Source organism: Bos grunniens, chromosome 10, assembly GCF_055505025.1.
Source record: "Bos grunniens cultivar Pamir isolate PY7600 chromosome 10, Bosgru_T2T1.0, whole genome shotgun sequence".
Classification (NCBI taxonomy): Eukaryota; Metazoa; Chordata; class Mammalia; order Artiodactyla; family Bovidae; genus Bos; species Bos grunniens.
The window spans coordinates 55205372-55230026 of record NC_141174.1 but is presented as its reverse complement, the minus strand read 5'-3'; the positions used below and the strand labels follow the sequence as shown (position 1 = coordinate 55230026).

General features: G+C 36.7%; 1 protein-coding gene across 2 annotated transcripts in view; it reads left to right on the top strand.

Moving 5' to 3' along the window:
- VPS13C (vacuolar protein sorting 13 homolog C) overlaps positions 1-24655 on the top strand; it is a 175869-nt gene that overhangs the window by 132603 nt on the left and 18611 nt on the right. For both annotated transcript variants that reach the window (XM_086321316.1, XM_086321318.1), the window contains 14 exons: positions 119-223; positions 953-1117; positions 4076-4204; positions 4489-4622; positions 6929-7055; positions 11846-12081; positions 14249-14390; positions 15538-15678; positions 18910-18991; positions 19103-19172; positions 19797-19908; positions 20012-20125; positions 22252-22391; positions 23975-24056. In XM_086321316.1, the coding sequence (XP_086177442.1) occupies positions 119-223; positions 953-1117; positions 4076-4204; positions 4489-4622; positions 6929-7055; positions 11846-12081; positions 14249-14390; positions 15538-15678; positions 18910-18991; positions 19103-19172; positions 19797-19908; positions 20012-20125; positions 22252-22391; positions 23975-24056 (1779 nt within the window). The remainder of the gene's footprint in view (positions 1-118; positions 224-952; positions 1118-4075; positions 4205-4488; positions 4623-6928; positions 7056-11845; positions 12082-14248; positions 14391-15537; positions 15679-18909; positions 18992-19102; positions 19173-19796; positions 19909-20011; positions 20126-22251; positions 22392-23974; positions 24057-24655) is intronic.

The window sequence follows — 24655 nt, the reverse complement described above, 5'->3', positions numbered from 1 at the left end:
TACTTTTCTTTGTCTCATGTTATTAAATAAATTTCAGGTGGTCTAGCACCTATCCATCAAATAAAATTAGTACAGTGTTTTAGATTTCTTATATAATTGTCTGTGTTCTCTGGTGTAGGTACAGTTAAAAATTTCAACTAGTTCGTGGTCCAATGGTTTTTCATTGGATACAGTGGGAAGTTACGGATGTGTGAAGTGTCCCGCCAACAACATGGAATACCTGGTAGGTTTTGCTTGCTTATTTACCTCTGATTTCATTCACATTTTCTTCACTAAATAAGCTGGAAATCCTCAGGGGTATAGAAATGTGAATTCAGGGTATTACATGGAGGATGTCTACTATTACATTGTGTCTGTCTACTTAATTTCTAGTACAGTTAGTAGCAAAGCAAAGCCTAAATTTGTCAAAGTTTAAGACAGTGATTTGAATACATTTAAGGAAGGAATTTGGTAAATATTCAGAATTACTAGAATCCACATCCATACCACTCCCTGCCAAAAAGTCTTAAATCTTAAATTTCACTGCAACAATTTGAATAATCTGATACTAGTTCACTTGTTTTATTACTTCTTTAAAATTTTTATTTCATTTTATTGATAGCAGAGAGAATAAAGCAGCAAAGGAAACTGTACACTGATTTTAAAACAATTTATTTTGGAATGTGTAAAAGTAAAGGATTTTTAAAAATTAAGTTTGTTATTACAAGTCATCATTTGTTAAATTACTGATTGATATTTCTTGAATTGGTTTCTGCTGGTCCCAGACTAAGGAACTGAAATTTTTCTTCTTAGTGAGAAGATAGTCATGGAATATGGTTCTTTTTAGTTACTTTATTTTTTTAAGAAATCCTATTTTAAAATACTTGAAGAAGACTGTGAGTGAATAGCTGTGTGTGTTTCAAGGTGTGTAAAGTGGTGGGAAATGATAAACTTGTTTGTTTCCTTTCCACAGGTTGGTGTCAGCATCAAAATGAGCACTTTTAATCTTACACGAATAGTTACTTTGACTCCCTTTTATACCATTGAGAACAAGTCATCATTAGAACTAGAAGTTGGTGAAATTGCATCTGATGGCTCACTGCCAACTAGTAAATGGAACTATATTGCTTCTTCAGAGGTAATAATTTTCCTTTGATATAATTGGCTCCTAAAATGTACAAGTAAATATCGACATGTAAATAAGAATTATATATCTCTCTGTCATAATCACTTTGCTACCATATTTGTGTGTTAAACTATGACAGCCAGCTTAGAAAGACTTCCCTTTCATACTATAAGCATATGTTAAAAAGAAGAAAGAATTGTTGATAATATTTATCACTAGTCTAGACTGTTAACACTCATTTTATGGTTCTTCCTATGTGTATAAATGTGGATATGTACTGTAAAATGTACATATAAATAATGTACTATTCTGTCAGTAGTCAAGATAATGTCTTTATATTCAAGAAGCATCCAATCTTGGAAGGCTTAAGACTCTCTTAATACATAGAAGAAGATAATATATGGCAAGCTACTGGAGGCAGGTTACCTGGTCTTGTACTCCCACCTCTTAAAGAATTTTCCACAGTTTGTTGTGATCCGCAGAGACAAAGGCTTTGGCATAGTCAATGAAGCAGAAGTAGATGTTTTTCTGGAACTCTCTTGCTTTTTTGATGATCCAGCGGATGTTGGCAATTTGATCTCTGGTTCCTATGCCTTTTCTAAATCAACCTTGAACGTCTGGAAGTTCATGGTTCATGTACTGTTGAAGCTTGGCTTGGAGAATTTTTAGCATTACTTTGCTAGCGTGTGAGATGAGTGCAATTGTATGGTAGTTTGAACATTCTTTGGCATGGCCTTTCTTTGGGGTTGGAATGAAAACTGACCTATTACAGTCCTGTGGCCCCTGCTGAGTTTTCCAAATTTGCTGGCATATTGAGTGCAGCACTTTCACAGCATCATCTTTTAGGATTTGAAATAGCTCAACTAGAATTCCATCACCTCCGCTAGCTTTGTTCCTAGTGATGCTTCCTAAGGCCCACTTGACGAAGCAACAGTTATAACCGGACATGGAACTACAGACTGTTTCCAGATTGGGAAAGGAGTGCACCAAGGCTGTATATTGTCACCCTGCTCATTTAACTTATTTGCAGAGTACATCATGAAAAACGCTGGGCTGGAAGAAGCACAAGCTGGAATCAAGATTGCCAGGAAAAATATCAATATCCTCAGATACACAGATGATACCACCCTTATGGCAAAAAGCGAAGAAAAACTAAAGAGCCTCTTGATGAAAGTGAAAGAGGAGAGTGAAAAAGTTGGCTTAAAACTCAGCATTCCAAAAACTAAGATCATGGTATCTGGTCCAATCACTTCATGGCAAATAGATGGGGAAACAATGGAAACAGTGACAAACTTTATTTTTGGGGGGTACAGAGTCACTGCAGATGGTTACTGCAGCCATGAAATGAAGACGCTTGCTCCTTGGAGGAAAAGCTGTGACCAACCTAGACACCATATTAAAAAGCAGAGACATTACTTTGCTAACAAAGGTTGATCTAGTCAAAGCTATGGTTTTCCACTAGTCGTGTATAAATGTGAGTTGGACTGTAAAGGAAGCTGAATGCCGAAGAATTGATGCTTTTGAACTGTGGTGTTGGAGAAGACTCTTGAGAGTCCCTTGGACTGCAAGGAAATCCAACCAGTCAGTCCTAAAGGAAATCAGTCCTGAATATTCATTGGAAGGACTGATGCTGAAGCTGAAGCTCCAATACTTTGGCTACCTGATGTGAAGAATTGACTCATTGGAAAAGACCCTGATGCTGGAAACTATTGAAGACAGGAGGTGTAGGGGACGACAGAGGATGAGATGATTGGATAGCATCACCAGCTCAATGGACATGAGTTGAGCAAGCTGCAGGAGTTGGTGATGGACAGGGAAGCCTGGTGTTCTGCAGTCCATGGAGTCTACAAAGAGTCTAACACAATTGAACGACTGAACTGAACTGACTGATAGGTGGTTATAGGATCTCTGAATAGATGAACTGGAAGTTTCCTTGGAAAAAATCCCCAAAATTCAACCACCTTACTTTACAGAGAAGGAAATTGAATCTGTTTTTTTTTTTTAGGTCAGTAAGGTTATTGGAGATTGAGATCATTGTGGCCTAGATCAAAAGAAAATGTTTCATAGAAGGGCTGGTATTTGAACAAAACTTTGCAGACTCAACAAGAGGTGAAGTGAAGAGAATAAGGAAAGTGGGGGAGGGGGCAGGTGCACCAACAAGCATTACTGCTTGAATTTGCCTGAGTTTTCAACCAAACCAGCTGACTTAAGGATAGGACTGTTTTTCTGTACATCTAAAAAGAATTCTAAAATTATCTTTAAAATTGCTTGGCAAAAAGTTTAAGGGGAGGGACTCCACTTACAATACAAAGTTAGACCTCTAAGAGGCATGGGCTTTCCAAGGCACTTAGGATGATCTCCATAGACTTGGCAGCAAATACGTGTTCCTTATCTTTTTATCTTTGATGTGAGTTTGATAGTAGTAGTATTCTTTTCCGAAATAGCTTTTACCCAGTATTCTGTCATGGGTGAGGAACTTTTGTTTTATGAACTAAAATCTCGGTTTTACAGATAGGAAACTGAGGCTCAAAAAGGTCAAGATTAAGATCAAACAGCTATAGGGGGATAGTGTCAGGAGTGCCAGCAAGGTCCTCTGCCTTCAGTTGCCTTGTGGTTTATCTAGGATGAGATACTCTGAAAGAATTCATAGTACAATTCATAAAAGCAAATATTAAGATTATAATTTTTAAATATTTAAGATATTTGAGATGTTCTTAATAGCACTTCAGTTCCTCATATTGTAATTATTCTGTAAGTATGAAAAGACTAATACATCTATTCTTCTGATGGAGTTTCTTAGGCTTCATAAATAATCATTATATTGTCAATAATCTCAATATGAAATGTAAAGGAGCTATTTTAAGAAACAGTGATAATTGAGTTATGATCTGAATTAGAATTTAAAACTTTATTAGCCACTGTTTTACTTACCATAGTATTAAGACTGATATTTGACTTCCATGTTTTCAGAACCTTCCATTTTGGCCTGAGAAATTTTCAGGCAAACTTTGTGTGAGAGTGGTGAGCTGTGAGGGATCATCCAGGCCATTCTTTTATAACCAACAGGATAATGGCACTTTATTGAGCTTGGAAGATCTGGTATGTTTTCCTGTTTTTAAAATAAAGTATTTTTGATTTTTAAAGTTTGCTTTACAATATTTTATTAAGACGTGCTGTAAAATATCCTGATAATTAATTGAAGGTATGCTAACTCTAACAATGTATAATGCTGTACATATGTTTGTAAGAGATCAGAGCCAATGTGATTTTCTGTAGGAATTTAAGAAAACAGACTTTTTAATATCTATATGAATGATTGAAATTCTAAATGTAACGTGCAGTTTAAACCAATGCTTCAGACATACTCCTTTTTTCTACAATAGAATGGGGGTATCTTGGTGGATGTAGATACTGCTCCACATTCAACTGTCATCAGCTTTTCTGACTACCATGAGGGATGTGCACCTGCCCTAATAATAAACCACACACCATGGAACATCCTCACATATAAACAGAGGTATGAAATAAAAAGGGTTCTTAGAAAATATGATTTGTTTTCGATGGTTTAGTTGCTAAGTTGTTTTCAACTCTTGGAACCCCATGGACTGTAGCCTGCCAGCTCCTCTGTCCTTGGAATTTCTGAGACAAGAATACTTGAGTGGGTAGCCATTTCTTTCTGTAGAGGATCTTCCTGACTCAGCGATCAAACCTGGGTCTTGTGTGTCTCCTGCATTGGCAGGCAGATTCTTTACCAGCTGAGCCACCAGGGAAGCCCACTGGTCCACAGTTCCTTCTAGGAAATACTTGGATCTAAATGTGTTTCACCTTCCATGTGTTTTCAGATTTTAGAAAGGTAATAGGGATGCGTATTGCTAATAGCCCTAGCAAGTTCTGAAGCAGTATTCTGTAACCAAGACATTAGTATTCCTGCAGCAAAACATGTAAACATTTATAATAAGTGAGATAAATGAAAGTATTAATAGTTTCCCATCAGTTCAGATAAGTTTTGCTGCCACATGAGTTTGGACACCAAACTTAAGAGAAGAATATTTGGAATTTTGAAGCTTTTTACATTTCAGAATTGGATACAAGGAACTGTGAACTTGTTTAAGCAGTACTGTTCTTTTGTGGTCTCATGATGCTCAGTGAACTTCTCTCTATAAATCGTATTTTTTTGGTTGGATAGTAGAATATTAAACAGGAGGGCAGAGGGCTGAAGACAGATTTAAGTGGAAGATTAAATAGTGATATTGAATGTATTGTAGTACAGACTGACAGGAATTTTGTTGTCCTTGTGTGTGCTGTTGTTTAGCTTGGGTGATGCCATTAAACAGGGGGCTTTAGATTCTTAAAATATGTAATAATATATTTGCAAAGATTTATTATTATAAATCTTCAGGGCATTATTTTTATGTATGTATATATAATATAAAATAATAATACCCATTATATATATGTATACACACACACATGCATATAAATATATAAAAAATAATGCCTTGCTGGGACTTCCCTGGTCATCCAGAGGTTAAGAGTCCGCCTGCCTATGCAGGAGACATGGGTTCGATCCCTGGTCTGGAAAGATCCCTCATGCCTCAGAGCAACAGAGCCCATGTTCCGCAACTGGTGAGACCACGGGCCACCACTACTGAAGCCCAAGCGCTCTAGAGCCTGAACTCCACAACAAGAGAAGCCACCACAATAAGGCCGCATGCTACAGCAGAGTATCCGCTGCTGCTGCTAAGTCGCTTCAGTCGTGTCTGACTCTGTGCGACCCCATAGATGGCAGCCCACCAGGCTCCCCCGTCCCTGGGATTCTCCAGGCAAGAACACTGGAGCGGGTTGCCATTTCCTTCTCCAATGCATGAAAGTGAAAATTGAAAGTGAAGTCACTCAGTCATGTCCAACTCTTCGCGACCCCATGGACTGCAGCCCACCAGGCCCCTCCGTCCACGAGATCCTCCAGGCAAGAGCACTGGAGTGGGGTGCCATGGCCTTCTCCTGAGTATCCGCTACTCACTGCAACTGGAGAAAGCCCTCACAGAGCAGTGAAGACCCAGCACGGCCAAAGATAGATAAATAAATTTTTAAAAATTAATGCTTTCCAGATCTAACGTATTCTTAACTCTCATGGCTTGAATCTGCTGAGAGATTTGAAAGTATAAATTAAACCCTAAATGGGTTACTTTTTGTTTTATTTTAGTTCTCTGCAAAGTTTCTTGTATTATCTAGACCAGTACTCCTTAAACTTAAATATCAGTATTAAGAACACCTAGAAATCCTGTAAAAATGCAGGTTCTGAGTTAGTTGGTTTTAGGTGGGCCCCAGAATATTGCACTTTCCAGCAAGGCTCGAGGTGATGCTAGTGCTGCTGGCCCAGAGACCACACTTGGAGTAGCAGTGGAACAGACCTGTTGTTTTCTCTTCTGAGACTCTTACTTCTTATGCATTGCTTTTGATTAAAATCTCAAATTTGAGTACCAAGTACAGTTCTCTGCTCCTAAAACATTTACTATTCACAACCTTTTCTGTAGATGAATTCTGAGGTACCAGTCTGTTTCCCTTCATGAATTTTGTTAGTGCCATCTTACCTGGATCAGTTCAGAATATACTGCAGCTTCAGAAAGAATATTCTTTTCCCTCAAGCCTCAAAATCATTAGTTATTTGGACATTTTAGGGTACTCATTTTTAGGCACAGTTGTGTTTTATTAACAAAGGCAGTTTTATACCATGTTTGTGCCAGTCCCCTCCTCGATAAACCACAGGTCTACGTTTCTCAAGGCCAGGGTGTTTTAACCTTCCCTCTGTCGCTTGTGTTTCAGCGGGTCAAAGGAAGAAATGGTATTGCTGCCAAGACAAGTTCGACTCTTTGCCTGGGAAGATCCCACTGGTACCAGAAAGCTTAAATGGAGTTATGCAGAAAATGTTGGGGAACATGATCTGTTAAAGGTATCATCTGATGTGAATGGGTATCATATGAAGTGTGCTGTGCTTAGTCGCTCAGTCGTGTTCGACTCTTTGCGACCCTATTGACTGTAACCTGCCAGGCTCCTCTGTCCATGGGGATTCTCCAGGGAAGAAGACTGGAGTGGGTTGTCATGCCTTCCTCCAGGGGATCTTCCCAACCCAGGGATCGAACCCAGGCCTCCTGCAGTGTAGCAGATTCTTTATCGTTTGAGCCACCAGGAAAGTGCCTGATAACAAAGGAAGTAGACAAGTTAGCTTCACACTGTCAGCTTTTTCTTTATTGAACTAAAAATGAATTGCAAGTATTTTCAAAATAAGTTGCTTTGGGGCTTTAGTTGGTAAATAGTTCACACCAATATTTTGTCCTAGATCAGTCAAAATACTTTATTTGCATCTGTTTCAGCTTGCCTAAGACCAGTACTTTTTTATTTACTTTTTTTTATAAGGAAGGAGTTTTGAGGCTAAGTAAAAAACAGGTTTATTTTGTATACCACTTAAAAAATAAGATTTTTTAAGGCAAGTTTTCCCTATCAAAGCCATATGGTTTTTTAATTAAAGGAGTATGACAGTAGTAAATTATCCATATAAGAAATATAATGAATTACTTATGGAAATACTATTTAGGTAGCTAAATTAATTAAACATGTTATTTCCTAGACACTTAGACTTTGAGAAGGGCTTAAGAATTCATCTGCCAGGAACTTCCCTGGTGGTCTAGTGGCTAAGACTCCATGGTCTCAGTGCAGGGTGCTCGGGTTTGATCCCTGGTCAGAGAACTAGATCCCACATGCTACAGTAAGAGTTCACATGCCTTAACTAAAGATCTCGCATGCCACAACAAAGATTGAGATCTCACATGCCACAACTAAGAACCAGTGGAGCCAAATAAATAAATACTTATAAAAGTAAAAGGATTCATCTGCCACCCTCCCTCCAATATAGACACTGGTCCTCCGCGAGTGGTACCTAGTTTCTGTAGGATTATATTCTATGCTGAAAAGTTCTTACCGTGTCATATTCCACTGTCTGATAATGCCAGTTGTCATAAAAGCTTTCTTGGTTATTTAAAATAGTAATTGGCCAAGAGTGACTGAATTATCCTCTCCTATATTCTCTCTGAAATACCCATAAAAGAGAGAGACTTTTGAAAAATCAGACTGATGGTTATGAGATTCTTGGAGTGATTTTTGCCATGACAATTTGATGGAGCTCTGTTGCCTGCTTTACTTTTTACAACAGAGAAACCCTCAAGTGGTAAGTGGTAGAGAGGAGCTTAAGTTCCCTGTTACAATGAGGTCTCTGGCTCAGAGACATGCTAGCTTGACCAGGGATCCCTGTACTATGCTGGTGTTATTTTCTTTCTCCTCACATTTCATGCTCCTCGGCAACCACAACTCCCATAAGGCAGTACACAGATACTGGAGAAAGAACGGTATCGCCATCCTGAAAGACTATGTCAAGGTCTATAAATTCAGGCAAAATCATAAAGAATCCTGGCAGTAGTGTATTCACAGGCTTGTGGTTTTAAATGTTTCTGTTCTATTCGGTGTTAGAAAACCAGACAGTAAGAAATAGATTATTGTGCCTTAGTCAACTGGTGATCTGCCAGGTTATGAAAATTAAGCTAGAAACAAGACAGTTAGCCATTTCCTGGCTGATCTGAGAAGGGAATTCTTCTGAGGCTCAGGTGTACATGAAAAGGGAATTCAAAGAAAATCCACACAGTACTGTAAAGCACTTTCCTCATTCAGTTCAGTTCAGTTCAGTCGCTCAGTCGTGTCCAACTCTTTGCGACCCCATGAATCGCAGCACGCCAGGCCGCCCTGTCCATCACCAACTCCCGGAGTTTTCTCAAACTCATGTCCATTGAGTTGGTGATGCCATCCAGCCATCTCATTCTCTGTCGTCCCCTTCTCCTCCTGCCCCCAATCCCTCCCAGCATCAGGGTCTTTTCCAGTGAGTCAGCTTTTTGCATGAGGTGGCCAGAGGATTGGAGTTTCACCTTCAGCATCAGTCCTTCCAATGAACACCCAGGACTGGTCTCCTTTAGGATGGACTCCTTGCAGTCCAAGGGACTCTCAAGAGTCTTCTCCAACACCACAGTTCAAAAGCATCAATTTTTCGGCGCTCAGCTTTCTTCACAGTCCAACTCTCACATCCATACATGACCATGGGAAAAACCGTAGCCTTGACTAGACGGACGTTTGTTGGCAAAGTAATGTCTCTGCTTTTTAATATGCTGTCTAGGTTGGTCATAACTTTCCTTTCAAGGAGTAAGCGTCTTTTAATTTCATGGCTGCAACCACCATCTGGAGTGATTTTGGAGCTCAAAAAAATAGTCTGTCACTGTTTCCAGTGTTTCCCCATCTATTTCCCATGAAGTGATGGCACCAGATGCCATGATCTTAGTTTTCTGAATGTTGAGCTTTAAGCCAGCTTTTTCACTCTCCACTTTCACTTTCAACAAGAGGCTTTTTAGTTCCTCTTCACTTTCTGCCATAAGGGTGGTGTCTTCTGCATATCTGAGGTTATTGATATTTCTCCCGGCAATCTTGATTCCAGCTTGTGCTTCCTGCAGCCCAGTGTTTCTCATGATGTACTCTGCATATAAGTTAAATAAGCAGGGTGACAATATACAGCCTCCTTTTCCTATTTGGAACCAGTCTGTTATTCCATGTCCAGTTCTAGCTATTGCTTCCTGACCTGCATATAGGTTTCTTAAGAGGCAGGTCAGGTGGTCTGGTATTCCCATCTCTTTCAGAATTTTCCACAGTTTTGTGATCCACATAGTCAAAGGCTTTGGCATAGTCAATAAAGCAGAAATAGATGTTTTTCTGGAACTCTTGCTTTTTCAGTGATCCAGCGGATGTTTAAGTGTGAATAAACAGGAAAAAAACAAACAAACATGGAGTTTACGAAAAAATAGTTCAGGAGAAAACTGTAGCCTGATCCTAAAGATTCAGAAGCTGATCACACTTCTGAAAATTTTTTTTTACCGCAGAAGGACCAGAGAAAATTTTCAGCATGTTTGCCTGAGATTCCCAAAGTTATAAACATATGACAACTGTGATAGGAGAAAGTTGGTGAAACAAAAGACAAAGACAACAAAATAAAATGAAAGGGGGAGCAAGGAAATAGTATGTTATGAACAGAATATATTAACAGCATTTAATCCTAAATTTTAATTACAGAAATATAGATCAAAGATGACTTTTTTTAAAAAGGATACCAATTAATAGAAGCAAAGTGAGTAATAAAAGAATTCTAAAACAATTGAGAAAATGAAAATAAAGAAAAATTTGCTCTTACAGTAAAAGAAGGAAGCCTAAGGAAGTATATAGTAAGTGGCAAATGTCAGTACATTTTGTTGAATATATCATATGTTAATGCTTATTATATAGTATCATAAATTCTTATGTTTATAACTTAGAACTGCTGGTTAGAATTCAAAACCAGATCTTCTTGACTTCATAGTCCCTGGACTTTTCCCACTAAACCATGCTTCCCATCAAGTATGTCAGTAAATGAAAATGGTTTAAATTCTCCTATTAAGAGATCACATTCAGATTAAGTTAAAAAGTAGTTTCTAACCAGATGCTATTTACATGAGATCTGCTTTAACTGCACAGAAAGTTAAAAGCATGAAGAAATGATAAAGATTTAACAAGTAAACAAAAGTAAAAAAACAATTTATGATTCAAAGCAAAAATCATTAAATAGAATATGATAATGTGACAAAGAAGTCATGATGGCCATAAACCTTCATGCAGTGAATAATATTGCATCAAAATGTGTAACTGAAAATGTTGGAAGTCAACTGAAACATTGTTGCCTGGGGATATTTTAAAATATACCTTATTTAATTTTTAACAGATCCAATAGATTGAAAACGAATGGAGAGCATTTGAATAATAACTAAGATTGAACCAGGAAGCATATCAAATTTTGTAGTTTACAAGGAGAAAATTCACCTTCTTTAGTAGGTATCTCTGAAACATTTATAAAATTTAATCATGTTAGAGTAAAAAATTGGGCCATCTACTTTGATATATGTTAAAAGCTGTAGATCAGTTTCAGAGAACAGCAAATACCAACCATTTCTGTGCTTTTGGTGACATCCTTTGTTTTTGGCTTTTGTGTCCCAAGAAAGCATGAAATGAAAATCACATATTAGGTTCTTATACTTCGTGTTGAAATGAACTGGTGTTTTATTTGTTAAGTCCAGAATGAAAAAAATCATTATTTAAATCTCTGAAGACATGCACCAAATCAAGCCTAATATTTTTAAATGCTATAAAAGACTGTCAGCCAAGAAGGCTCTTCTTAGTGAAAGTTAATACAAACTGATCACCATAGTTTGACTGTTTAACAGTGTGATTTATATAAATACTTGCAGCATTATAAAGTATTAAAACCTAATTTTATCTGATATTACATTTCCAGTAAAGTTTTAAACCATTCTGTTCTCTATCTGGGAGACAAGTAAGCATCTTATGCCATTGGTGCCTTTGAAGGAGATTCTTATTCCTCCTGAGTACCCTTTGAGCCTAACTAAGTAACTTAAACTAAGGTTTTAAAAAAATAAGCACTATTGATCTGTTACAGTTTGAAAAAATTGGTGAGGATGTTTCAAAACATATAACTTTAATTAATTTATATTATTTTGATGGTTTTCTGATTTATAGTCATGCTTTCCTAGCTACTGCAGTTCAACTTTATGTAATAAAAGCTTACTGTTCGTGGTTTTAATATGAAATCTTTCTTTCCCACAGGATGAATGTGGACAGTTTGCCTATGATGCAAACATCCAGATACACTGGGTATCATTTCTCGATGGGCGCCAGAGAGTCTTGCTTTTCACTGATGATGTTGCCTTGGTTTCCAAAGCTCTGCAGGCAGAAGAAATGGAGCAGGCCAATCACGAAATAACTTTTTCTCTCCATAGTCTTGGGCTTTCACTGGTCAACAATGAAACCAAGCAGGAAGTTTCATATATTGGGATAACCAGGTATGGGAGAAGAAAGATAAGGTATCAGAAATCTTTAAAAGGCATTAAGTTCATAATATCAAGCTTGATGAGAGTAGACAAATACCTATTTTGAATTTGATGTACTTGTACATACCTTTCAGCAAAGCTTACTGAACAGCTGCTTTCACTGCTAGTTGAAAAGCCCCTAAGATAAAATCATGTCTTGGCCCTTACGACAACAGTCATTAGTTGGTGGGAGAAGAGGTTTTTTCTTCCCTTGTTGTTTGTATGTATTTTTTAAATGAATTACAAAAACACTAAAAAAAAAGCTACAAAGAAGTATGAACATGTTCTATGGTGCTGTAGAGGCTGGAGACACTGGTGTGGGTTGGGGAAGCCAAGAACACTGAATCACATAAACTGGAAAAAAGTTTCACGGAGGCAGTAGTTTAACCTGCGTACATGATCTTATTGGATGGTTGTTTAGAACATTTTAATAATGATGGAACCAGTTCTTTTCTCTGATTCTGCTTATACTTATATAAGGAAAATATTTGAATTTATCTATTTTGGTTTTCAATCACACTGACTGTGGTAAAAGACTCATTCTTCTTTGGAGGCTGTTGAGGGAAATAATTATCAGGTATAACCAGTATAGGGTCTACGGATAATAATGTGTTTGGTGAAGTTCAAAAATGCTCTTTGTGCAGCACCTGGCAGTTTAATTTTGTGAGAAGCGGCTCACCATTTGGTAACTGTGCCATGAATGAATGAGAGATTCCTGGTGTTCCACATCCTTGCCAGCATTTAGTATTGTCAGATCACCACAAATCTAATAGATTTGTGGCGATCTCTGTTTGTTTTAATTTGCAGTTACCTAATTACATATGATGGTGAACATCTTTTCATATGCTTTTTTGTCATTGAACCTCATTTGATGAAGTTTTGATCTTTTGCCCAATTTAATATTTTTTTGCTATTGTTGTGTTTTAAGAGTTCTTTGCATGCTTTGGGTACAATAAGTCCCCTGCATACAAACAAGTTCTGTTCCAAGAGCATGTTCATAAATCCAATTTGTTCTTAAGTCCAACAAAGTTAGCTTAGGTACCCAACTAACACAGTTAGCTATATAGTACTGTACTGCTGCTAAGTCGCTTCAGTCATGTCCGACTCTGTGCGACCCCATAGATGGCAGCCCACCAGGCTCCCCCGTCCCTGGGATTCTCCAGGCAAGAACACGGGAGTGGGTTGCCATTTCCTTCTCCAATGCATGAAGGTGAACAGTGAAAGTGAAGTCGCTCAGTTGTGTCCGACTCTATGCGACCCCTAGGTTTATAATACTTTTCACACAAATAATACATAAAAAAACAAAAAATAAAATATCTTTAATCTTACAGTATAGTACCTTGAGAAGTACAGTAGTACAGTGCAGCGTCTGGCGTTTCTTGGGCACCAGCTGCATCACCACTGCTTTTATGTTTGCTTCTGGGCATCCTGGGCTTGACATAGAGATACTGTACTCTATGCAGTACTACACAGTAAAGTACTGAAAAGCACAGCCGCTTGTATGCACACATGTGACAGTGTACACCGGACACGTAAACTAACTTATGGGACTGGACATGTGGACACCTGTTCTTATCTTTGCAAGTTTGAAACTTAAAGGTTTGTATGTAGGGGACTTACCATATCAGTCTTTTATCAGATGTATGTTTTACAAATATTTTTCCCAGCCTTTCCATTCTTTTAACAATGTCTTTCACAGAGCAGAAATTTTCAATTTCAGGAAAGTCCCACATCTATTTTTCTTTCATGGATTGTGCTTTTAGTGATGTATTGTAAAAGTCACTGCCAAACCCAAGGTCATTTAGATTTTCTCCTATGTTATATCTAGGAATGTTATAGTTTTATGTTTGATATTTAGGTCTTCCATCTTGATGGGTTTTTGCCTAAAATATCCCCATATGAAAAAATTTTGCCAGTTCCATAGTTCATTGATGTCAGTGTGTGATACAAAAACGTATCTCCTGCCTCTTTTCCTTATGTACTTTTATATAAAATGTAGATATATTTTGGTGTTTAAAATCTCTTGCATAAATGTGATTTTCATAGGAGTTGACAGTTGCGACAATTTGGAGTTGAGTGAAAATTCCACAACCTAAATTATGCATTTAATTTAATTAATTTTCTTTGTGAATTATTTTAGTTCTGGTGTTGTTTGGGAGATGAAACGAAAACAGAAGTGGAAGCCATTTAGTCGAAAGCAAATAATTTTATTGGAAAAGTCCTATAAGAAATATCTAGAATCAAGAGACCTTGGCTGGATTAAACTAGATGATAATTTTGAGGTATACCAAATTTGTGTTTTTTCTTATTTATGTATTATGTTGCCAGTGGTGGTAGTAAATAAAATTTTGCTATCCAAGTAAACATATGTATGCAGAAACTAATTTGTTAGTAGCATTAGTATGACTAAAAATTTATTAGCACATTTTAAATTAAAATATACTGTTCATCATATACTGTAAAACATTATTTAAATATGTTTCTTATCTGCATTTTTATAATTTCCTCTATTTGCAAAGCAGATAGTTTCATGTAACTTGTTTTTAGGAAAATTATGGAGAAATCAACGTTACTTATTGAAACTTCTGTTCTGAATGATATCAATATATTGCTATAGGCTGTGCAGAAATGTGTATCTCAGTGATGAAAACCCTATAAAAAAACTTGCCCAATTAAATTCATTAAATGTAAATTATTTTAGGACATGAGTAGATGTCCACAAATAAACATATGCTCTACACAGGGCCCTACATTATTAAAATCGAAAGTCACTTTTGCTTCAGGAAGAGCCCAGAAGCTTGACTGAAGTTGCAGTCATGCAGTGTGTGTTACTCTGTCTCTGGTGGTTGCATTTGCATTATCACCATACCTGCTTCCCACCCCCACCCTCATCCTTATAAATGTTGGTCATGCTAAAATGAAAGAGCACTATTCAGTTAGTGTCAGACATAACTAACCTATTGACTATTCACTGTTTAACTTTGTTAAAACAAAGCATAAGTGTTATCTGGAATTATTCATTACTGTTGACGCTTTTTGGAGAAGGAAATGGTAACCCACTCCAGTATTCCTTCCTGGAGAATTCCATGGACAGAGGAGCCTGGCAGGCTACAGTCCATGGGGTCGCAGAGAGTTGTATTCAACTGAGTGACTATCACACACTCACTCTTTGAGGTTTTTAAAAAAATGAAAAACATGGTTTATGTTCTTTAAGTACAGTTCATATCACTGAAAATATATTTTCCACATAACCTTAGTTATGTGATGATTCTGCTTCAAACATCTCAGCTGTAGATCATCTTAAGGTAGATCTTTTGATTAGATGTAGAAATGAATATTTTTCTTTTTCAGTTTGTGAGTAAGTGGATATTTAAAATGGTCTACACTGCTAATACCAGTTCATCACAAGCACATCTGCTTTTTTTCCAGGTGAATTTTGGCAAGGACCCAATGGAAATGCGCCTCCCTTTTCGGTGCTTTATAAGGCGACATTTTTTATCAGGAATTCAAGTTGAATATAAGCAGTCCCCTCACCAAAGAAGTTTAAGGGCCAGATTGTATTGGCTTCAGGTAACATTGTCATCCTATTCAATCAGTTTTGAAATCTTGGGTCTGAATTTTATTTTTTCACAAGGTTCTGTCAAGGGATTAGATCTGATAGACAGAGTGCCTGAAGAATGATGGATGGAGGTTCATAATATTGTATAGGAGGCGGTGATCAAAACCATACCCAAGAAAAAGAAATGCAAAAAGGCCAAATGGTTGTCTGAGGAGCCCTTATAAATAGCTGAGAAGTGAAGCAAAAGGCAAAGGAGAAAAGGAAAGATATACCCAACTGAATGTAGAATTCCAAAGAATAGCAAGGAGAGATAAGAAAGCTTTCCTAAATGAACAATGGAAAAATACAGAGGAAAACAACAGAATGGGAAATACTAGAGATCTCTTCAAGAAAATTAGAGATATCAGGGGAACAAAGATCCATCTAGTCAAAGCTGTGGTTTTTCCAGTAGTCATGTATGGATGTGAGAGTTGGACTATAAAGAAAGCTGAGCACCGAAGAATTGATGCCTTTGAACTGTGGTGTTGGAGAAGACTCTTGAGAGTCCCTTGGACTGCAAGGAGATCCAACCAGTTAATCCTAAAGGAAATCAGTACTGAATAGTCATTGGAAGGACTGATGCTGAAGCTGAAACTCCAATACTTTGTCCACCTGATGCGAAGAACTGACTAATTTGAAAAGACCCTGATGCTGAGAAAGATTGGAGGTGGGAGGAGAAGGGGATGACAGAGGATGAGATGATTGGATGGCATCACTGACTCAATGGACATGAGTTTGAGTAAGCGCTGGGACTTGCTGATGGACAGGGAGGCTTGGCTTGCTGCAGTCCATGGAGTCGCAAAGAGTTGGACAGGACTGAGCTACTGAACTGAACTGAACTGAAGGGAACATTTCATGCAAAGATGGGCACAGTAAAGGACAGAAATGGTATGGACCCAACAGAAGCAGAAGATATTAAGAAAAGGTGGAATACAAGAATACACAGAACTATACAAAAAAGATCTCCATGACCCAGATAACCATAATGGTGTGATCACTCACCTAGAGCCAGACATCCTGGATTCCAAAGTCACCTGGGTCTTAGGGAGCATCACTACGAACAAAACTAGTGGAGGTGATGGAATTCCAGTTGAGCTCTTTCAAGTCCTGAAAGATGATGCTGTGAAAGTGCTCCACTCAGTATGCCAGCAAATTTAGAAAACTCAGCAGTGGCCACAGGACTGGAAAAGGTCAGTTTTCATTCCAATCCCAAAGAAGGGAAATGCCAAAGAATGCTCAAACTACTGCACTAATTTCACATGCTAGCAGAATAATGCTCAAAATTCTCCAAGCCAGGCTTCAACAGTACATGAACCCAGAACTCCCAGATGTTCAAGCTGGATTTAGAAAAGGCAGAGGAACCAGAGATTAAATTGCCAACATCCGTTCGATCATGGAAAAAGCAAGAGAATTCTAGAAAAACATCTACTTCTGCTTTATTGACTATGCCAAAGCCTTTGACTGTGTGGATAACAACAAAATGTGGAAAATTCTGAAAGAGATGGGAATACCAGACCATCTGACCTGCCTCCTGAGAAATCTGTATGCAGGTCAAGAAGCAACAGTTTGACCCGGACATGGTACAATGGACTGGTTCCAAATTGGGAAAGGAGTATGTCAAGGCTATATATTGTCACCCTGCTTATTTAAGTTATATGCAGAGTACGTCATGTGAAGTGCCGAGCTGGATGAAGCACAAGCTGGAATCCAGATTGCCAGGAGAAATGTCAGTAACCTCAGATATGCAGATGGCACAACTCTTATGGCAGAAAGCAAAGAGAAACTAAGGAGCCTCTTGACAATGGTGAAAGAGGAGAGTATAAAAGCTGGCTTAAAAGTCAGCATTCAGGAAACTGACATCATGGCATCTGGTCCCATCACTTCATGGCAAATAGATGGGGAAACAATGGAAACAGTAACAGCCTTTATTTTCTTGGGCTCCAAAATCACTGTAGATGGTGACAACAGCCCTGAAAATAAAAGATGCTTGCTCCTTGGAAGAAAATCTATGACAAACTGAGACAGCATATTAAAAAGCAGAGACATTACTTTACTGACAAAGGTCCATATAGTCAAAGCTATGGTTTTTCCAGTAATCATGTATGGATGTGACAGTTGGACTATAAAGGAAGCAGAGCGCTAAAGAACTGATGGTACTGAACTGTGGTGTTGGAGAAGACTCTTGAGAGACTGCAAGGAGATCAAACCAGTCAATCCTAAAGGAAATCAACCCTGAATATTCATTGGAAGGACTGATGGTGAAGCTGAAGATCCAGTACTTTGGCCACCTGATGCAAAGAGCTGACTCATTGGAAAAGACCGTGATACTGGGACAGATTGAAGACAGGAGGAGAAGGGGGTGACAGAGAACGAGACGGTTGGATGGCATCACTGCCTTGATGGACATGAGTTTGAGCAAGCTCTGGGAGATGGTGAAGGACAGGGAAGTCTGGTGTGCTACAGTCTATGGCATCGAAAAGAGTTGGACGTAACTTAGCAACTGAACAACAACAAAAATCATACATCAGAATTGATATCTTTCTTTTTGTTTATGTTATTCTTCTTTCACATATCCTGTGATTCACCATACTAATTATCCAAGGCTAAATGACCACTGAGACTTTTAATTTTGTCATATGTTTTCTTACACAAATTGTTATTTTTAATATTGCTTTAAATTTGTCATCAAATCCCAAATTAAGATTTTCTTTTATTCTTCTATATGGGAATGATTAGGGCTTTATTGGAGGCTGTTTATATCAAACGGTTCATTTGCTTTCTCCCTTCCTGCCTGCCTCCATCTCTTGTTTTTAACTATGGATTACTACTTTTTAGGACATTTTTGTTCTCTTTTTCTTAATACCTAACCTGTAATTTCATATGCAGTCTTCACTTACATTTTTATTTAAATTATATATAGTTGAAATCTCACATGATCCATTGATACAAATATTTCCATCAGTGGTGTTCATGCTCCACAGTTCTAGTGCAATTATGAGAGTGTTTATGTATTCCTGTATGTGGAAACTTGCCCTTGGTGAGATATATAAGAAATTTAGATTTAAAGTGAAACTTTTAATAGCAGCACATACAAAAAAAAAATACAGATATTATTTATGATGTAATTAGTGGCATCTTCTGTAATACATCTCTGAAACAAAAGTTTAAATTAAGTACGGCTGAATCAGTTTTCTTTTCTTTAGGTTGATAGTCAGTTACCAGGTACAGTGTTCCCTGTTGTATTTCATCCTGTGGCCCCTCCAAAATCTATTGCTTTGGATTCAGGTAAGAAAAAATTAAGTTGAGATATACCCTATATATAAAAGTTGAATAGATATCATTTTGACCTACTAGAAAGCTTGATTGCCTTTTTCCTGTTTTCTTTCTTCCTTTTAGAGCCCAAACCTTTCATTGATGTGAGTGTCATCACAAGATTTAATGAGTACAGTAAAGTCTTACAGTTCAAGTAAGTAAAGATACCCTTGATCATCTAAAGGAACTTAAAATGAGAATCTGCTTTGAAAATACATTATGTTTTGGAAGTGACTTTTGTATGAAAATTATTTCCACCTGAACGTATCAATCTACTTTATGGTCAAGTGATTTTATATGTTGAAATTTATTTTAATAATAGCCTCTATATATTTTAAAGTGTGAAATTCCTTCAACCACTTCTCCCCTTTGTAACTTCCATTAGAACATAAAATAGTGAAATATAAATGATGTGTTTCTGAGGTGTGTTCTTTAATTCCTGCGGACTTTAAAAATTAGATAATATATGCTACATCATCATTGTTCTTATATCTTCCATAACATGGTAAATAGAGCATTTGGAACTTTAAATGCTAAGTGTTAATATAGCAGTATTACCCCTAGTGAAACTTTTACTTTAATTAAAAAAAAAAGATCTCAGTCTAAATAAACTTCGATCTTGCTAACATAACCCTTGTTTTAGAGATCGCGGAACAAGATCTTGCTGTGGTTTTTGGCCAAAATCAAAGTTTTAACATGGAAAATTACAAGCTTTGATAAAATGCCTTTTTCATCCTTAAAAAAGCTTTTTCTATTAAAAAAATGTTTTTTTCCTTAGGTATTTTATGGTTCTCATTCAGGAAATGGCCTTGAAAGTTGATCAGGGATTTCTAGGAGCTATCACTGCGCTGTTTACCCCAACAGCTGACCCTGAAGCTGAAAGAAAATGGGTAATTTTTATTTTGGGGGAATATTATGAAAGATCAACCATTCTTTTCAATAATTGTTGTAGAAAAATATTAAGATAGAAAATCTTGGTTAATTCTTTTTCAGACAGAGTTGATCCGGGAAGACTTAGATGCTATAAACACAGAACTAGTGGGGACCTCAGTGACTGATACATCCATGCTTAGTTTCTTTGAAGATTTCCATATTTCTCCTATAAAGGTTTGTTGTAATTATTAGTTTGAAAATTTGACAGAAGTCTTGTAGAACTTTTAAAGGATCTGTATACAAATGTGGGTTTTAATTTGTTGTATCTAATATTTGGAGGGGAGTTTTGTTTGATTAATTGAAATAATTAAGACAGTTCTCTGTAACATATGTACAGCCACAGTTCCCATAGAGAAACCACCAGAGCATGATCTCTAGTCTTGAATTAATAACCCCTTTCTTCAAGGAAGAAGCTGACAAAAGCATTTCTTAATTAAGCAAAGAAGTGCTCACCAACATTTAATGTTGTGGTTGTGCTTTGTAACTCCTCCCTGTCTGAATAGAAAGCTATAATGGGTGTCCTAACCAGCCTGTGAAAACGCTGAAGTTGCTGTTACACTGTTGATGTGGTATTTTCCACCCTTCCAAAATTCGATTGTAACTAGGGGAGTGGAAAATTGGATACCTTTCACTTGCCTGATTTTGTCCTTTATGAACCCATTTCCTTGTCTCCTTTTGTTATTCCTTTTAGCTTTTCTAGGGAAAGGTGACTGCTTAGAGAATCCACAAATGCTATCAACCATAAAGCTCTAAACTTGTGTAATGGGCCAGATTTACAATTAAGTAACTCTTTAAAAATATTGATGATCCTTTACATTCTCAAAAACTGTTAACAGCACATTATTGTCAGTTGCATTCACCAATCCATTCAGCTAAGTGAATGGAAGTATAAAATGAAGTTATTGTTATAAATTGATATATTAGTTTGGTGATATCAAACATTGATAGTGTTAGGTTCAGAATTGATATTGTTTTATGTGGTGAGTTGTACACAATTTCTTTTTCATTATTAAATGAAAATCAGTTCTTTATGAGATTGGACAATACCTTCAACAAATTGTTAACTGAAGACCTGCTATTGAAGTTGCTGTTGAAGATATAAAATGACTTCATGGGGTTTATAATCTCCATGGGGTATTACAGGTTTATAATTTACCTATACGTATTGTGACTCAGTTAAAAATCCTCCTGCCAAGCAGGAGACATGGATTCAATCCCTGTGTTGGGAAGGTCCCCTGGAGAAGCAAATGGCAATCCACTCCAGTATTCTTGCTTGGGGAATCCCATGGACTGAGGCAGGTTACAGTCCATTCAGTCACAAAGAGTCGGACTTGACTGAGCGACTATGTAACAACATTTTTAGGTGCACTGGGAATTGTCCCATAAAGTTGAATAACTAAAATTATGACTATCATGGTCATTTTCTTACTCTGTAGGAAAAGGCTGGATCTCTTTTCACCTAAGATTGCCTTTCATGAATCCCAGCCCTCTCTAAGTCTGCAGATGGACAAAAGTCCACATGTGAGAAGAAATTCAACAACCAGGCTTTCCTAGCTTTTCCACAAGTTCCCTCTATTGAGCTCTCTGTTGATGAGGGAGAATGCCTAGAGAATTGGCAGAATGAGAAGGCAGAGTTATCTGCTTTACTTAACACATTGAATTACCTTCTGCCTGTATCTTCTGGCACTGTCACACTAATGTTGATGCAGCACAAAGTAGAAGAAGCTAAATGGGAATGTGAAAATCTCATGGTTAAGTCCGAGTTGAAGGGGTTGTGGAAGCTGAAAACCTTATTATTCTTTTAACCATTTATTTGGAACTTGCTAAAGTGTTGCCATAATTGTCATGCTGTTGTTATGGTGTTATCATATAATTATACTGCAGTTATTCTTATTAATTGTTACTAAAAGTTATTTATCTTCTAGAAATGATTATCCATTATTTTGAGTTAAACTGCTGGTAGGCCAGTTGACATGTTTTTCCTCTTAAAATGATTATGCTGTTTTTGCAAAGTGGTTTTTTTTTTTTTGGTTTCCTCCATATAAACACAATGTTATATATAAAGTTTGAATAAAATTATAGTTCCATTTTGGAACTATATTGGACAGATTGATTTGTATTTTATTAGAAAGTAAATATGAGGATCAGAGCTGTTCTGTGTAATATATAGAGTAACATAATAGTTTTCTTTAGGATTCTAATTGAAAGATACATTTGTTTGTGTCTGGACAATTTGGTGTCCATGTATGTAAATATTTTTGTTTTTAGTTTTCATTTATTGAACATTATTTTCCTTTTAGTTGCACTTGAGTTTGTCTTTGGGTTCTGGTGGTGAGGAATCAAACCAAGAGAAACGGGAATTGATTCCAATTCATTCTGTCAACCTGCTGTTGAAAAGCATCGGTGCTACTCTGACTGATGTGGATGACCTTATATTCAAGTAAGAGTTCTGGTGAAGTGTGTTAGGAGATTTTATACCAGGATGCTCTTTCTGGTATTCATTCTTTTCATTTGTGCTAGAAGTTACCTTAGAAAAGTGGTAATTCTTACTACTTACACTGTTAATAGTTTGGACTTTAGGTATATTTATTTTACTCATAATGACAAGGTAAAGAGTCTAACATTTTTTTCAGTTATCAGCATCTAGATAATACCTGAATATAGTATAAACATTGAATTATTTTAGTAGTATGTTATAAATGGACCATGTTTTAAGTGAAATTATATTTAGAGATATATAGCAGTAGGATTAGATTTCAGTATAATTTGTGGCAAAGTATAGATAATAGCTCCTTGCTACCTTTAATATAAGAATATTTGTGTGTGCCAGATACATATAAATTCAATGAATATTTATTGAATTGAATGTTCAACAGTGGTATTAGAGAAAAAATTCATTAATACTATTTTTACCTTGTACACTATCAAATTTTATAGGACTCAAAGGCTTAAATATTAAATTCAAATGAAAAGAGAAAGACTAAGGAAAAACAAGTTAATTGCTATCAAATCTCTAAATAAAAGGAAACCTTCCTATGTTTAAAAGCAATGGAAAAAATCCTGATGGAAAAATAAAAATTAATTTGACTACATAAAAATTAGACTCTTAAAACAAAATCAATGAAAATAATTAAAAAACAAAGAACTGGGATGATATGACAAGTATAGCAAAAGATTAATAATTTAATTTTTAACCTAAAAATTCGAATGCTGTAGGTACTAGAGAAGAATGTTAACTAATTCATAAAAGGGAAGATACAGTGGCTAATAGATATTAGAAATGTTTAGCTTTATTATTTATCAAAGAATATATGCAAATTAAAGCAAATTATCAAAGATTTTCAAAATATGAGAAATCCTAGTACTAGAGAGAAGTGCATCTAAGAAATGGACTTTTTTTTTTATCATATGTACGAGTGGAGAGGGATATATCTCAAGAGTCTTAAACGTTTTTGTAGTCTTTCACTCAGTAATTATTTTGGGTAGGAATTCGGTCAGAAAATAATCTTGAAATGCAGCCAAAGTTATATGCAGAATACGCATGGCAACTCTGATTATTATGTCAAAATTTAGAAATATCTGATCATGAAAGAATTGTTTGACCCATCCACATGATGGAATGCTATGTTATTAAAAATGGTTACATCAAAATTTGAAAACCTATAAGTATATTTATCTAAAATGTTGAGTATAAAAATGCATACAGAGTGTTTTAATATTTTTCAGTTGTGTAGAAAAGAAAAGAAAGAATATGAAGTGGAAAATGAGGAAAAGAAAAAGTTTAAGAAAAAAATTCACTGTGTAGTGGGATTATGGTCAACTTTTTGCTCTTTATGTGTTTATGAAAGATTTGCATGACAATGTACTATTATCATAGTTTTGGCATCCTAATATTTAACATCTCAAATTATATGTACAAACCTAGTTGTGACTTAGAAATGATTAATTTATCACTGAAATTTTAAGTCTTTTTTTTTTCTTCCAAAAAATAATCTTAGTACTTTTGACTCTTTCTCCTCCCAGACTTGCTTATTACGAAATTCGGTATCAGTTTTACAACAGAGATCAGCTCATGTGGAGTGTTGTTAGACATTACAGTGAACAGGTAACTTCCTGGCATATTAACAGTAGCTCATACGAAAGATACTTCATAAAATATCAAAGCAAAGCATTTATGACTGTAGTGGGTGACATTTACCTAACTTACTGCAAGTCACAATCTCATTACTTAGTAGTTTTCTGGAATGGTTAACTTCTATTTCTTTAATTCCACCTCCCTGCCTTTGCCCCCCACCAACTATGTAAACCTTTTTAAAAGTTTCCTTTAGTGTGTTTTCCCTTTGCAATTATACATTTACCACTTTGGGGAAGAATAGTGATTTAAGGGTCATTACATTTTATTCCCTCAGTGACTATAGTTTCTAAGCATAGTGTAGTAGAATTGCCGGGAAACCCAGCTCCTCTTACTGATGCCTGTCACTCCAGGTTTGAAGTCTGTGCACAGAGACACAGTAGCTGTTTAGGGGCACTAGAGTACCATTGGCTTCCCAGGTGGCACTAGGGGTAAGGAACACACCTGCCAATGCCGTAGATATCAGAGACGCAGGCTCTATCCCCGAGTCGGGAAGATTCCCTGGGGGAGGGCGTGGCAACTCACTCCAGTATTCTTGGCTGGAAAATTCCATGGGCAGAGGAACCTGGCGG